The 15417-nt window shown below is 47.7% G+C and overlaps 2 protein-coding genes across 8 annotated transcripts in view; one reads left to right on the top strand and one right to left on the bottom strand.

The window, feature by feature from the left end:
* Positions 1–1102: 1102 nt before the first annotated feature.
* NUDT2 (nudix hydrolase 2) lies at positions 1103–13699 on the bottom strand. 2 transcript variants are annotated; one of them, XM_064579656.1, is made up of 4 exons: positions 13562–13695; positions 9344–9432; positions 3490–3630; positions 1103–1697 (listed from the first exon to the last, which is right to left on the bottom strand). In XM_064579656.1, the coding sequence occupies exons 3-4, from the start codon at positions 3614–3616 to the stop codon at positions 1381–1383; spliced, it is 444 nt and encodes a 147-aa protein (XP_064435726.1). In that variant the 5' UTR covers positions 3617–3630; positions 9344–9432; positions 13562–13695; the 3' UTR covers positions 1103–1380. The 2 variants fall into 2 exon arrangements, with proteins under 2 accessions (XP_064435726.1, XP_045738510.1); XM_045882554.3 differs by lacking the exon at positions 9344–9432 and having other exon boundaries at positions 13562–13699.
* Positions 13699–15417, top strand: part of KIF24 (kinesin family member 24) — an 82855-nt gene continuing 81136 nt past the window's right edge. For 5 of the 6 annotated variants that reach the window (XR_010407792.1, XM_064579648.1, XM_064579647.1 and 2 more), the window contains exon 1: positions 13699–14055. The gene's annotated coding sequence lies outside the window, so the exon portion shown is untranslated. The remainder of the gene's footprint in view (positions 14056–15417) is intronic. The other variant, XM_064579645.1, reaches the window with a different exon arrangement.

Genomic DNA, 15417 nt, shown 5'->3' with positions numbered 1-15417 from the left:
CCTGCTGGCCTGGAAAGAGAACATTAAGCTCCAAAAACTTCCTGCAGCAGGCCTCCTTCAGAGAGCACTGCTCAGAGGGGTGAGGAACAAAACCATTCAGGGCCTTGGCGGTGCTCCAAGATCCTGTTCGCTCGTATTTTTGCCCTGTCTGCACGGAGAACCAGTGACTGAAAACATCTGGAAGCCTGCTAAAGACTTGGGTGACTTCTCTCTCTTTCCTTCAGGGGTGGCTGTTCTCGACCTTGGTAATCCAAGTTGACCTTTGCCAATGCCCCTTCGCATCCAACCTTCTGCACTTCACTGGGCAACAACCCTCTAATAAAATCCACATGAATCCATCTGCTAACAGCTCCTGGAAGGGCTGGAGGATCTAACACCTGCCCCGCATTCCTTGAGCCCTAGTAGCAAGGGAGAACAGGGCTGAGACCCAACTCCCGCGCCTCTGGGTCTTACAGTTGAATTGGAGAGAAAGGAAGTAGGTAGGAAGAGAGAATTGTCGATGAGAGCTTGCTAAGGGTGCAGAAGGCAGCTGCAGGCAAGGAGGGCACAGGTGGAGTAATGGGGCTGCTGGGTAGCCTAGCAGAGTCCCCCAGGCCTGGGCATGCCTCTTGCCAGTGACCTCAGCCATGCTGACCAGGTCCCTGGTGACTCATGGGGTCCATGTGTCACAGGCCTGGTGGTCCAGAGTTGTCTGTCCCTTGTCTCCCTCTTGTGACCTGGGATATGTCACAGATTCCCTGGGTCTCTATTTTAGGAAGTTATCAACTGAGCACCCACGACATGTGCCTGGTGCCAGGGAGAGGGTGCATCAGTGAGTAGAACACACCCAATTCCTGTGCTCTGGCCCCTATGGCTTGTATATCCTGTCCAACTACAGGTCACAGTCTCGGGTACACTGGCGGGCTGGGGTCAGAGTGTTTGCAGTTCCTGAGGCAGGAGAACCACCCTGGTAGTGTCTGCTCTCTCCTCTCCCAATTCCTCCCTCAGCTTCTCTGGGGCATAGTGCGTGGTCACAAGATTCTCTCTGGCTAAGGTCGGAGCTCCATTTCACTTTAGCTTTCTCCGCACGAAGGGCAAGAGTCCAAGAAATAAAGACAACAGGTTAGATGGACAGATAAACTGCCTGAAGTTTATTTATAAAATACAAGGACGAACTTACTGCGCCTAGACTTTTTCTTTTTTTAAACTCCTCATTTGCCTTCCTTTTCACCCAGCTGAGACGTTTGTTTGCTCTCCTCTGAAGTTCTCAGCTGATTTTACTAACCGATCTGCTCTTTGGTACGATGAGCCAAAGACCCACACAACCTTCCCCGGGCTGACACTGTTCATCTCAGAAGGCCCTCAAGGATCCCACTGAGGTAAATGACTGCTCTGGTCAGCTCAGGATGCTGAGGAGCAGAGAAACTGGTGTCCTTTTTGGAGTGCGGCCTGCATCTCCTTGAACTGAGCCAACTGGCAGGCCTCGTCCAGCCCCAGCCAGCGGTAGGCCTGGTGCTCTTGGGAGAGGCGGATCTCCACATTGTAGTCCTTCACCTCGGCCAGCCAGTAGATGACTGTTTTAGGCTTCTTCCTGGCCACATAATTGAGCTCCATTCTGAACCCCTCAATGATGGTCAGCTGGCCGGCTGCTATGCCGGCTTCCTCCTGAGTCTCCCGCAAGGCCGTTTCCAAGTCATTTTCTCCTGGTTCCACATGGCCTGGTTAGGAGAAAAAGAGGAAAGGGAGCAAGAGAGACTCTTCAGCAAAGGTGGAATTTTCAGGTCTGACGATTAAAGATGGGGATCTTTGGCGGCTTTTCTAGATGTTGCTAGGCTCAAGGGGGCCTAGAGATCGGCAATATCCTAACTATGCCTGGGAATGGGGCGCAGAGCCGGTAGCGTCTGGGCAATTCCTCCTCCCCACCCCATCTTCTCTGCAGAGAGTTAAACAGACCATGTGTTTGGCAAGTCTGGTCTAGAAGAAGGCTCTTCAGTGGTGAGAGAGATGGCCTCCCTCAGACCTCTGCTTTAGCCTTTGGAGCCTTCCTCATCCCATGTTCTCAGGGAGCCCTTTCCCTTGGAGACCTTAAATCGATTTTCTGAAGGAGGGGCAGTCCCTTCTTGGCAGACAGGAGCTGGCTAAGGAGGGAGCACTTTGCCTACAGTCTACAGTGAGGACTTAACACTGTCTTAGTTGGTCCCTGAAGTCCCAGGGCCAACAGGTTCCAAGCCCTGCACTGCAGCCCCAGCAGCTGTTTCCAAGTAGCTATCAAGGCTTTTCCACGTTGTTTTCATCTTTCTAACGGAGCAAGGCCAGATTCCAGTTTCACAGGGAAATTCCTGATGGGAACTTAGACTAAGGACAAGCTGAGAGCCAGTTCTAAGAAAATTTGTTGGCAAGACCCAAACCCAAGGAGACAGCTGCCAAGAAACTGTTGTAGGAGAGCTTGAAGCTCTGCAGACTGGGAGCAGCCCTCAGTCTTGCCTCCAGGCCTTCCCTGCAAATTCTCAGCCTGCCTGGAGGGGCCAAGAAGGACAGGGAGGAGTCTGGCAGCCTCTGTCAACACAGGGCTCCAGCGAGTTGCTGGGGGCCTCCTGGTTCAGGAGCTCCTGGGGAGCAGGAATTGTTAGCTGTTCCTGTCTTGGTTCCGAGACAGGGCTATATCCTAGCTCTCCTCCTTCCCAGGGGTTCTCACAGCAGTGCCCTGAGTCAGAGAGGTTGCTGCACAGCTCCCACAGAGTCAGGACTTAAAAACCCAACCTAGCTCATGGCTTCTGGAGAATTTTCTCTGTATAGCACCTCATGCAGCCGTGTACACAAAGCCAGATAGGTACTGCATGGGGGGGGCGGGGAGAGAGGGGTGCTGGTGGTGAGAGAGGTGAGCGGATCCTCACACCCCATCCGCACTCAGAAGTGTGGGGAATCTCTGAACATGCCCTTCCCAATAGCATCTGTGCTCCATCTTCCCATCAGTGTTAACAGGACAACCTCTCCCTAGGCCCAAGCAGGACAAAATTTGGAGAGGTCCTTTGAAATCTTTCAGTGAGAGGTACTATGCAATGACTTTGGCAATCAGGAGATAAGTGTGAATATTCCTATTCACTTCTGTCCCTTTCTTTCACCTTATTTCTCCTTAGTGAAATGCAAATGTGCAAAGTTCATTTCCTGTTCCCCTTTCCTTATTTTCCTCCAACCCTGGATCCTTGTTCACCCCTCTCCCACAGCACTCCCCTTTAAAGTCTCTGCTCCATTCTGTCTGGGGACTGCTCACACAGGGCTCCTGACCTGTAACCCAGTAATGACTAGACCCCAAGGTCCCCAATTCCCAGCACAGTGCCTTTTCTCCATTTACCACAGAGGCTGGTGCTCCAGTGAAACACACACACACACACACACGCTGCTTCTGCCCTGGGATTCAATCACAGAGTTCTACTTCCAGTCACTGGGACGTAAGCTTTATGGGGTGCCTGATAGGGTACTTTCTCGAGAGCCAGCCCCTCTGCCTTGCACCTTTGGGAGGAGTCCAGTGATGAATGCCGTCTGATGCCTGCAGCAGTAGAAACTCAATTGCAGGTTTGTCCACCGTGGGAATGAGGCATCTTCGGAAGATGATCAAGCCACATGCTCTCAGGGCCATGGTCTATTTGAGGACTTAAGAAGATGGGAGACATTGGGAAGTTACGCAAAACAGGAGGATCCATCCTGGGGGCAGCATCTAGTGCTGGGGAGTAGCACAGATCAGCTAATAGTGACCTCATCAACTACAGAAAAAGGCAGCATTCCAAGGACCGGTGGGGGGAAATGAGGAATCAGAGACTGATTTGTGAATGATGGTAGGACCCTGGCCCCTACCCTGTCTGTGCAGCTCTATCCCAACTCCTCCAGGTCTCCCTGCTAAGACACAGGGCTGGTGTGAGTGTGTTAAGAGACCGGAGGTCCTTGGAGGCAAACCCACTGAACCTGTAGAGATGCTGGAAATAGGAGAGATGAGGAACATCATCATCAAACCCATGGTCCCATTTCCCTCAGCCTCCAGCCTGAGTCTGCGGGGCAGAGACTCCAACGATGGGGTTTCTGATGGCCTGAGGGGTCACTTAGGAAAGGTAGCTTGCTGTACTAAAAACATTTTAGAATGTTATACATTCACATGGTGCAAAATTCAAAGTACAAAAAGACACAGTAGAAAGTCTTTTTCCCACCCAATGAGAAGCACACTAGCATAGTGGGTCAAGAGTGTGACTCTGCAGCCTGGGGTCAAGTTCTGACTTTGCCATTTATTCACTGTGTGCTTAGCTCCTAAGCCTCAGTTTCCTCTGCTGTGAGACAGGATAGTAACAGTTCTACCTCAAAGGGTTGCTGTGAGGATCACATGACTTAACTTTTGTAAAGGGCTTTAGAACAGCGCCTGGCACGTAATGAGCACTCGGTAGGTTTCAATATGCATAGGAAAATGTCTGAAAGGATACACATCATTAATAGTGTTTTCTGGAGGACGAGATTATGGCGAGACTTTCATTTTCTAGTCCCTATATTTCTGCCTTGTTTGGAAGTTCACAGAGAACATTTATTAATTTTATAATCACCAATTCAGTAAAGACTAAAATGTTTTAGTCTTTTCCATTTCAGTTACTTTTATTTTAAGATTTTCTTTTTATTTGAGAGAGCACAAGCAGGGAGGAGAGGGAGAAGCAAGCTCCCTATGAGCAGAGAGCCCGATGCAGGACTCGATCCCAGGACCCTGAGATCATGACCTGAGCCGAAGGTAGACACTTAACCGATTGAGCCACCCAGGTGCCCCTCAGTTACTTTTCTTTCCATTTCAGAAAAGAACGTCCACAACAACAAAAGACAGAAAGGGAGAAGAGTAGGAGTACCTGCAGCAGTGAAAAAACAATTCATCATCTGAAGGGGGACATGTCATCAAGGTAACAAAAAATATGGAAGATCTCTTATGTAAGCCCTCGCTAAAGAAAATGTGTCATTGGTTCGGTCAACAAATATTTACTGAGTACTGACTATGTAATAAGTACTGTGCTAGGCCTCTGCTCTCATGCAGTTTATATTCTAATGGGAGAGGCAGATGTTTTTTTAAAGATTTATTTATTTATTTGAGAGAGAGAATGAGATAGAGCATGAGAGGGGGGAGGGTCAGAGGGAGAAGCAGACTCCCCGCTGAGCAGGGAGCCCGATGTGGGACTCGATCCCAGGACTCCAGGATCATGACCTGAGCCGAAGGCAGTCGCCTAACCAACTGAGCCACCCAGGCGCCCCAAGATTTATTTATTTATTTTAGAGAGAGTGTGTACATGAGCTGGTTGGGGGGGGAAGAAGGGGGGAAAGAATCTCAAGCAGATTCCATGCTGAGCTCAGAGCCCATCCTGGGGCTTGATCCCACAACCCTGAGATCATGACCTAAGCCCAAACCAAGAGTCAGACACTTAACCAGGTGCACCATCCAGATGCCCTGGAAGAGGCAGAATTTAATCAAATAATTAAGCAATTTAAAAAATAATTGCCAATAAGGTATGTGCTACAAAGGAAAAATGTGTGATAGGTAACCTGACCTTGTCTGAGGGATCAAGGAAGACTTCCTGGAAAAAGGGATGTTTGAGCAGAGAAGTAAGGATGAGTAAAAGGTAAGTTGGCAATGGGAAGGAGGGAGAAAGTATGTTCCAGGTGGAGGGGACAGCATGGGCAAAGGCCCTGAGGTAGGATGGCAGAACTGAAAGAAAATCAGGTGTCTCAATGCAGCAAAGGCCTAGGACAGTGGCCCAGGCAGGAAAAGACCTAAGTCAGTAGGGCCTCATCTGCAAGATTGCAGGGCCAAAGAAGGCGCTGCTGCACAGATAGCAGGGCTGAAGAGAGGATGGCTGGAGCTGGAGGGAATGTTCTCCACGGCCCCCATGCTGTTACTCAATCAAGATGAACCTGGGGGCACTGGGTGGCTCAGTCAGTTGAGCGTCTGCCTTCGGCTCAGGTCATGGTCCTGGGATCGAGTCCTGCCATCGGGCTCCCTGCTCGGCGGGGAGTCTGCTTCTCCCTCTCTCTCTGACCCTGCCCCCACTTGTGCGTGCTCGCTCGCTCTCTCTCACTCTCTCAAATAAATAAATAAAATGTTAGGGGCGCCTGGGTGGCTCAGTCGTTAAGCATCTGCCTTCAGTTCAAGTCATGATCCCAGGGTCCTAGGATCGAGCCTTGCATCAGGCTCCCTGCTCTGTGGGAAGCCTGCTTCTCCCTCTCCCACTCTCCCTGCTTGTGTTCCTTCTCTTGCTGTGTCTCTCTCTGTCAAATAAGTAAATAAAATCTTAAATAAATAAATAAATAAAATGTTTAAAAAAAAAAAAGATGAGCCTGCATCTGTCAAAGGCACAAAAATCAGACCCAAACTGAAACTCATTCCTTAGGACTGCCAACAGATGGTTTACCAAAAAACCAAATGCACGCAACACTGTGATCTTTCCAAATGTTTCTTTCCTTTTTTTTTTAGATCTTATTTCTTATTTATTTATTTGAGAGAGAGAGAGCATGAGCGGGGAGGGGAGGGGGCAGAGGGAGAAGAAGACTCCCCAGAGCAGGAGCCGCACATGGGTCTCCATCCCAGGATCCCAAGATCATGACCTGAGCGGAAGGCAAATGCTTAAACGACTGAGCCACCCAGACGCCCCGGTAGCAGGCTTTTTAAAACATTATATTCTATTTCCCTGGTCTCCCTATTATGCCAAGAATTTTCCCCATTCTGGAAACCAGAAAGAAGCACCCTGTCACCACAGAACTGGTGAACAGAGATTTCAAATTATTGGTTCCAGTTCAGGCAAAAACAGGTACCTGATCCCCTGCCCTCCTATCAAGCTGCTCATACAGTATTAGCAAGTTCCAGGTGAAGGGCACCTTGTTCCTGCTTTGGGTAGAGTCTCATGTAATGAATGTTGGAATCCCTAGATAGGCTTAGGGATCTAAGACTAGAGGGCAGTGCCCTGCCTTAGACAGGAAGCCCCAGAGCATTGCTCTACACCACAACCATCACCCATACATCATGGGGAAACAATAGTAGCTGGATGGGGGGGCCAAGAAAGACAGGCCTGGGGTGGCCATGTGGAGCCACTGGAAAGAGAGGAGCAGGCCAATATTTTCCCACGGGGGGAGAAGCTTAGGGTAGTGACAAGGGCACACCTCGCAAAAATGTATCTCAGTAGATACCAATGTGTAGGGATAACCACATCTAAGAACCAGACCAACCAGTGGTTCATCTCAATGGAACCAGAAGACCTAGAATCAAGAACTAGGATCAGATGTCCACTTTCTCCCTATGCTATGGACCCATGGAGAGGACAGTTGTTCTAGAAAGGCAAAACTCCGATCTACCCTTTTCAGTTGCTTGGCTTGAGCCAGCTGTTCTCTAGAATTTCTCTCCTTCCCCATACACATTACTTCCTACTCATGCTTTCAGAAGCAGCTAGCTTCTGTGAAGCCTTCTGGCTTCTAATCATCTCATCTTCTGGGCCTTCAACACGGCTTGAATAAACTTCTGTAGGGTTGATCGGAGAACACTATGAGACAATTAAGGATTTAGTGTAGGGATTAGATCTTGTGCAATTATGGAAGTCGATGGAGAAATCCATGCAACTCTGTCACCTCTGCATCCGGTGTTGAGGCTGAAGTCTCTATAGGTCAGCAAGGCCAGCAGTTGGGAAGGGAAGCTGGATGCAAAGTGGAGGAGAGCGAGGAAAACTGGAACTTGTGAAGACAAACCAGATCCTATGAGGACAAGTAGAACTCCTGAGGACACACTGAAACCTGTGACGTCCTTTCACCATCTCCAAGCTCATTAACGTGGGTAACTTTGAGGAGCTGGAGCCCTTTGCCATAGAGCTGAATGTTCATCTGGCCCAGCACCCAGAGTATCTGAAGGAGTAGATTCCGCAGGAGTTGGGGAGCTGCAGGCCTGGGTGCTTTATCCGGCACCAATAAGGTGAACCCGCAGATCAGCATCCAAACAAAGGTATGCACTGCCACATGCTTGGTATCCTGCTCTGTCTTTCACAGTGTGCTGGCTGCTACTTCACTGCAGCTTTCCAAATCGTGCACACGATTTTCTTGAGGTCGACCCTAACTTGGAACCATATAGGAAGGGAATCCTGGGAAACACAGTTCCAGCTCAGCCAAGTGGACACAGTACAAAGCCACCACGAGCCCAGTACCTAGTCTGGTAAGTCTCAGGCTGTACCTTTGGCAGGGAAGGTCCAGACTGTGCACTCTGTCTCCTTGGAACCCAGCACAGCAGCTCTCAACAGATGTTCACTGACTCAACAGAACACTCTCCCCACATCCCACTCGAACAAATGCGCAGGGTATGCTCTGGGATTTTGGGAAATAGCCCAGTGTTTTCCTGAAGAGTGCCATTTACATAAAAGTCAATGGAGCTATTGTTGTAGGTTTTCTGTTTTTCTGGAGACCATGGAGTGAAACTGTCCTGGTGTTTGAAAGAGGCCAGCTTATAGAGAAACACACACACACACACACACACACACAAGACTCCAAGTGGATTCAAACCTCAGGGGGTTAAAGAACACAGCATCCAATATGCAAATGTGCTTGCAGCCAGGATTGCAGAGATGAGAACTCCAGGCTGACAGCAGGCAATTCACACTTCAGAAAAGTGGCAAAGTGCCTTAGGTGGTTAAAAAAAACCTGAACAAAAAAACTCCTCAATGTCATCAGAAGGTTCCAGAAGCTAAGGAAAAGTGCTCTTGCCTTTCTCTCTATATACATTTCCCTTATAGCTTAGGAGGTTCAGGACCTAGGTGCCAAAAATAATTCACAGATAAATGGCTGTACTGATGTGTTGTGTTCTAATGTTTTCATCAAATTAATCAGTGTGCAATTGCAAGCATAGCTCAACCCCCAAAAGCCCTCACAAATATACCTTTAGATACAGAAAGAGTTCCCCCAATCCTCTCAGCGTGTTCCTTATAATCTAAAAGCCTTTTAGCAGAAACTCTTTCATGCCACCATGTTATCAATTAAGCCTCGACACTGTGCCAGCTACATTGTGCAAGGTTCTTTGAGTGTGTGTTTTTCAATGTTCAAGACAAATCTGAATCATAAGCAGGATTGTCTCCAGTTTTGGATGAGGAAACTAAGATTCAAAAAGGTTAAAATACTAGCCCAAGAGCATAGCTGGTCTGTGAATGGCAAGATTTGAATCCAAGTAAGCCTAACTCCGAAGTGTATATTTTTACCCCCTTCCACAGCTCTGCTTAATGTGAAAGAGCAGAGCTTAGAGCACAGATGGTCCTGAGAGAGGACATGCAAATAATTCATACAATTATTTCCAGTTCCCAAATTCCCAGGATTTTTAAGGTACCTGGCTGGAATCCTTTCCACAGGACAGGTTTTAGTTGGGGTGGAGGAGGGAGGGTGTGTAGATGAAGGTCCTCGAGCCCAGAGTTGACCCTGGAGAGGTAAAGTGTAGCCTGAGGCCCTGAAACTTGGCCTATCTGATCAGAGTTTCTGTGGGTCCTCTGCTTTTTCTCTGAGAAGCAGGAACCTAAAATCACATGTTCAAAACCTTATCAGGTAGCCTGGGGGTTCCCAACAACCAAGTGTTGGGAATACCTTTAATGCTAGCCTTGGACAAACACACAAGCAACTAACTTAGGGTGCTGGTATCCAGGAAAGTTGCCCAGGCCACTCCACTGTGAGGAGGAAGGCCAACTCTGCCTGCCCACAAGCAACTCCCACTGCTCAGTTTTCCCTTTCCTCCGACATCATAATGGTCTTTTCTGATTCTCCAACTCCCCTCTTCCCTTTCAAAGGACTGAACAGAAATGAGGTGCCCATCTGTGAATTAAGCTCTTTCTTGTAAAAACAACAACAAAAAGAGAAAAAGGAAAAGGAAAGAAAAGGAAAAAGCTCCCAACTACTGTGAATAAATTGAGACAAAGAAAATGTTCCCTCAAATGCACCTTTTCCTAGACATCTGCCACTCTCTTTTCTCATAGAAACCAACCTGCTGAGTCATCTTGCTATCTTGGCTATTTGGCTGAGGGCAGAAACAGGAGATTTCACCTGTAATGGCATGAATATTGGCTTCTAGGATGAGGCCAAAGTCAGACAAGGTTGGAACAAAAATCATTCCTAGTAAAGAGGATCTGTTAAGTGGCCTATTAGTGCCATCTGCTGTACAATTCTAGAAAGCAAACATGGGGAATTCTAATATTAGAGCCTGAAGGGATTTACTTACTCATGTAACATCTGTTGAGTGTGTCCCCTTTGACAAGCAGTGTGACAGGATTGAAGAGTGGATATGAATCTGAATATTATAAAGCCACAGCTTTCTAAGTGTTCACAGCCTCATGAAAGTGGAAGGTACTTAGACAAGTTGCCAGTTTATTTTGTGCACCATAGGGGTATGTATAAGATGGAAAGGAAGCAACGAAGCGAGAGTGATTATCTTTAGGTCAAAGGGGCACCCCGTAGGATTCTGAAGGATGGCTAGGAATTCACCAGGCAGAATAAAGGTGGAGGCAAGGGGCATTCCAGGCAAAGGGAGGAGTGTGGGTAAAGACCCTCAAGCACAAAATGACATTCCACTGATAAACAGTTTGTAGGCAATGAGGAGGAGCCTTTGACTGGTTTTAGGCAGGGCTGCCAATATGGTCAGACTGACATTTTACAAAAACAAATTCTGGCAGCAAGGAAGGTGGAGAATGGATTAGAAGATTGGAGGCAGGAAGACCAACCAGTCACAAGCTTTTTGCCAACAACAGTCCAGATGACAAATGATACAGAGTTAAATTAAGGCAGAGACCCCGAGAAAGGAGAGGAAGGGATGAATTTGAGAGATATCTCAAAAAGAAAACCAACAGTATTTAATGTTTCATTGTCCAAGGAAGAGGGGTGGGGGAGAGGGGAGAAGAGAGAGAGAGAGGGAGGGAGAGGTTGTTTGGTTTGGGTGACTAGAGAAGTTGGTGGAGTAGGGAGTAGAAAGTAAGCTAATGATTTGTTTGGGAAAAGATGAATCTGAAGTGCTGTTGACTACCCACACGGTAAATGAACAGAGGGAATCGTGCTCAGTGATCATCTCATTCCATCTCTTCATTTCCAAAGGTGAAAATTTCCTACTGGAGAAAGATTTTGCTCCCACCATAGATACCTCTGCAAGCCACCTCCCTCCACTTGGGTAAGTCTGCCTGTGCATCTGGTATTCAAAGCATTTTATCCTCCTTCAGACAGAAACAACATGGAAAAGCATGGCTAACTTTGCAGTGAAAAAGACCCAGCTCCCTAATTCAACAGTTGTATTACTTTAAGCAAAATACTTTTCTAAGCCTCATTTTCCTGATCTGTAGAATGAGGGTAACTTCTACTTTACATGATTGTTGTAGAGTTTAAAAAACATATATATAGGATCTGACATATCAGAAGTACTGAATATATGAGTCACTTTCACTCCTGTTATCATAAAAGGTCATCAAGAAGCTTCTGTGTTACGTTTTTTTTTTTTTTAAAGATTTTATTTATTTATTTGACAGAGATAGAGAGCACAAGTAGGCAGAGAGGCAGGCAGAGGGAGAGGGAGAAGCAGACTCTCCACTGAGCAAGGAGCCTGACGTGGGGCTCGATCCCAGGGATCATGACCTGAGCCGAAGGCAGCCGCTTAACCAACTGAGCCACCCAGGTGCCCCTTCTGTGTTATGTTTTAATTGCAAGCTCTTAGCTTCTATTGATAGTTGAATCAAGAAATGGCTTTTCAGGGGCTCCTGGGTGGCTCAGTTGGTTAAGCGACTGCCTTCGGCTCAGGTCATGATCCTGGAGTCCCTGGATCGAGTCCCGCATCAGGCTCCCTGCTCGGCAGGGAGTCTGCTTCTCCCTCTGACCCTCCCCACTCTCATGTGCTCTCTCTCATTCTCTCTCTCTCAAATAAATAAATAAAAAATCTTAAAAAAAAAAAAAAGAAATGGCTTTTCATAATTCCAGCAAAACTGCTGGTGAACACACTGTTCACCACACCATTATATTCCTTATGCATAAAGTACCACAAGATAAATTCCTTTCAATAAGTACTAGGAAGAAGAAAAAAAAAATAAGTACTAGGAAGAAATTTCACTCTTTTGCGAAAAATGGTTTCCTTAATTATTTCTCTGACAAGTTTTGAGCTAAATTGGGTACTTGCAGTAAGTCTACTGGCCTTGTTAGCTAGTATATTTGTTTGTTTCTATTATGAAGGTAATAGGTACCATTTTTTGAGGGGTTACTGCTTGCCAGGCATTGTGCCAAGTGCTTTACTTTCATTATTTCACTTAATCTTCACAACAACCCTCTGAGTCTTTCCCGCAATTTTTCAGAAGAGGAAAAAGGAAAGCAGGTCTGCCTGATTCCCAACATCATTGCTGTTAACCTCGACTCTGTATTAGCGTTTTACATTTGGCTATTTGATTGCATTGTGGTTTTTTTTTTTTTTAAGATTTTATTTATTTATTCATGAGAGAGCGAGAGAGAAAGGCAGAGGGAGAAGCAGGCTCCCAAGGAGCAGGGAGCCCGATGCGGGACTCGATCCCAGGACCCTGAGATCATGACCCGAGCCGAAGGCAGACGCTTAACCATCTGAGCCACCCAGGCGCCCTCTTTTCTTTCTTTTTTTTTTTTTTAAGATTTTATTTATTTGACAGAGAGTGAGTTAGCGAGAGTAGGAACACAAGCAGGGGGAGTCGGAGAGGGAAAAGCAGGTTTCCCGCCGAGCAGGGAGCCCGAGGAGAGGCTCAATCCCAGGACCCTGGGATCATGACCTCAGTTGAAGGCAGACGCTTAATGGCTGAGCCACCCAGGCGCCCCGGAAGAGCTCCCTTGTTTGACTCCAGAAGGAGATGGTTTCATCATTCTCTGCTGCCTTCTTTCCAGTGTGAACATAGTTACCAGCACAGCCGTTAGCCATGGCCCAGACGAGGCTCGGCTCAGAGCTGGCCAGGGGGCATCTGGCGATAATCCAGGAGCGTGGAGACCGTTCTCCCGCAGTTATTCTCCGACCTTTCTCCACCCCTATTTTCTTTCCCTTTTTTCGGAGATACAATAACAAATACATAGGGCCCCCAAACCGGGCCAGAACAAAGGAAAAGGAAGTTCTGTTTTAGATGGTGGGACTCTGGTGTGATTTTCTTTTTTTACTACTGCTAATTGCCAAGATATTATCTATTCAATAAATGAAGCCATTAGAACATACAAAATCTCTTCTGGAAAGCAGACAGGGTATAAAGGGTAACAAAGTGAAACAGGCCAACGGCACTCCTGCCGCCGGTCCCTAAACCCGGAACTCTGGAATTCCGACGTCCCACCCCATCACCACCAGCAAGCGGGCCAGCAATGCTCAGAGCCATAGAACCCTCCCCTCTCCCTGAGCATAGAGGAAAACTGAGGTCCTGCGAGCGGCCGGGGCCTGGCCTGCCCGCGCCTCAATGACAGCCTGGTGTGTCCACCCTTGACGGTGCAGCGACGGGAGATTATTCAGCTGCAGAGTCCCATCGCTCCAACGATCAGTTCCTCCGTGGAGCCCTGCACCCAGATCCCCCTCTCTAACACTACTCACCCAAAGCTCAGGGCGGCAGGAGGCAGGCCTTGAACAGAAAGGGGGAGTACGACGACCAATCCGGAAGGTTCGGTTGCGCTTAGAGCGACCAACAGGGTAGAGTAGAAGGTCCCTCCACCCGCCTCAAAGATGCCGTACTTTCACTTAGAACGTCGCGAGATCTTCACTCATGCGATATGATTGGTTGAAAGGCGCAGCCTGAGAGTTACGCCCACTGCTTCCTTGGATCCCTGATTGGTCTTCTCGAGAAGAAGGCCTCTAACGTCAACGAGCTCCCCCGGCGCCCATTGGTGGATGAGGCGGGGCTGCCGGCGCGCGGGCGCCGGCGCGGGCGTTCGAACCCGCGCTTGGTGGCGTTACCATGGGGATGCGGCCTGGCCGGCGCCTCAAAAACTGGTGAGTTGACAGCACGCCCGCCAACTTTGGGGCTCTCTCCTGTCGGCATTGTCTTCTGTCCTCAGGGTTGACCGAGGGGGAACTTGGAAGCCACCGAGGTGAGAAATGGTGGGGAGAACCGGGGAGGAGAGGGGTAGGCCTGTGCCCCGCGGGAGGGGGCACGCTGGACGCCTACAGAGCGTGAGAGGAGGCGGCGGTTGCAAGGAAACCCGGGTTTGGCCTCTCCTGGTTGTTCGAACGCTCACCTCCTCTCCTACCCTTCATCCCCTTATCTCTGCCTTTTCTTCAGTGATTATCTCGAGCGCTACTTCTCCCATGAAGCCTTTCTGAGTCTCGAAATCTTCTTGCCTTTGAACCCATGGCCCTGCGTGGAACCTTAGAGCACTTCTATTCGGCCTTGGGTTATTTGGGTACTTCCGTGAGCCTCGTTCTCCTCGTTCCTCCCATATAATTTAGAGGTTTTTGAGGCAGAGCGACCATCTTTGATTCCCAGTGTCTTACACACAGTAGAGTTTTCAGGAAATACTTGAGTTGAGTTTAATTCACCACAGATGGATTGGGTTTCCCTCTATGCACTGCCCTGTTTTCCCTCCCGTTCAGAGGGGTTTTTGTTGTTGTTGTTGTTGTTTATGGGAGTAGAGGGAGGGTACCCTAATCTCATATTCGGTAGAACCTGAAAGTCCACGGTTGGCCTTTCCACTGTTGGTGAAAGGAAAGGTTTTTGGAGTGTTTGCTAGAACTCTTCTGGTATTGTGGCTTTTAGTCTTGTTCTCCCAATGCTTTTATTAAACTTCCTAATGAGTCTTTGCTTAAAACAAACCATTCCTGTTGTTGCTGAACTCCAGGGGTATCTCAGTTTCTTAGTGACCCACAGCTGTTGTCACATTTTAAGAGTGCTGTGGAAACGGTTTTAAAGCATTTTCTCCTTTGTATTCTCCTTGTAGTCACTCTGCTTCAGGTGCATATAACAGCTGCCCTGGTAGTTGTCCATTCATCAGCTGTCCATGATAGAATTGCATTACCAAGACTGTTGTTTTGTCAACTCATAAGACTATATTGCCAGTCTGGATTGTTGATGATTCTCATGTGAAATTCATAGCTCAATGATTTTAATAAGAGGATTGAAAAAGTCAGATATAATAGCTGTGTTATTATTATCCTCTTATAAAAGTTTGACCACAACCATATAGCTAAACTGTAGATCTGTGACATGTAATGGAAACCAGATTGGGGATTCAGGGTTTGGCTTTGGCTCTATCTCTACTCACTGTGGCTGACTTTGCAAGTCATTTAGCCCTTTTAGACCTCACTTTTTTCAACTGGAAAATCAAAGTGTTGAATTATATTAGAATTCCTGTGACTCTACTATCAACTTAAGCAATTGGTTATTTTTTTAAAATTCCAGTATAGTTAACATACAGTGTTACTAGTTGCAGGTGTACAATACACTGATTCAGTAA

This window comes from Mirounga angustirostris, unplaced genomic scaffold (assembly GCF_029215605.1).
Source record: "Mirounga angustirostris isolate CCGP_5_RB_7025 unplaced genomic scaffold, mMirAng1.0.hap1 SCAF_15, whole genome shotgun sequence".
NCBI classification, from domain to species: Eukaryota; Metazoa; Chordata; class Mammalia; order Carnivora; family Phocidae; genus Mirounga; species Mirounga angustirostris.
The sequence above is the reverse complement of the archived record's forward strand: the minus strand, read 5'-3'. Positions and strand labels throughout refer to the sequence as shown.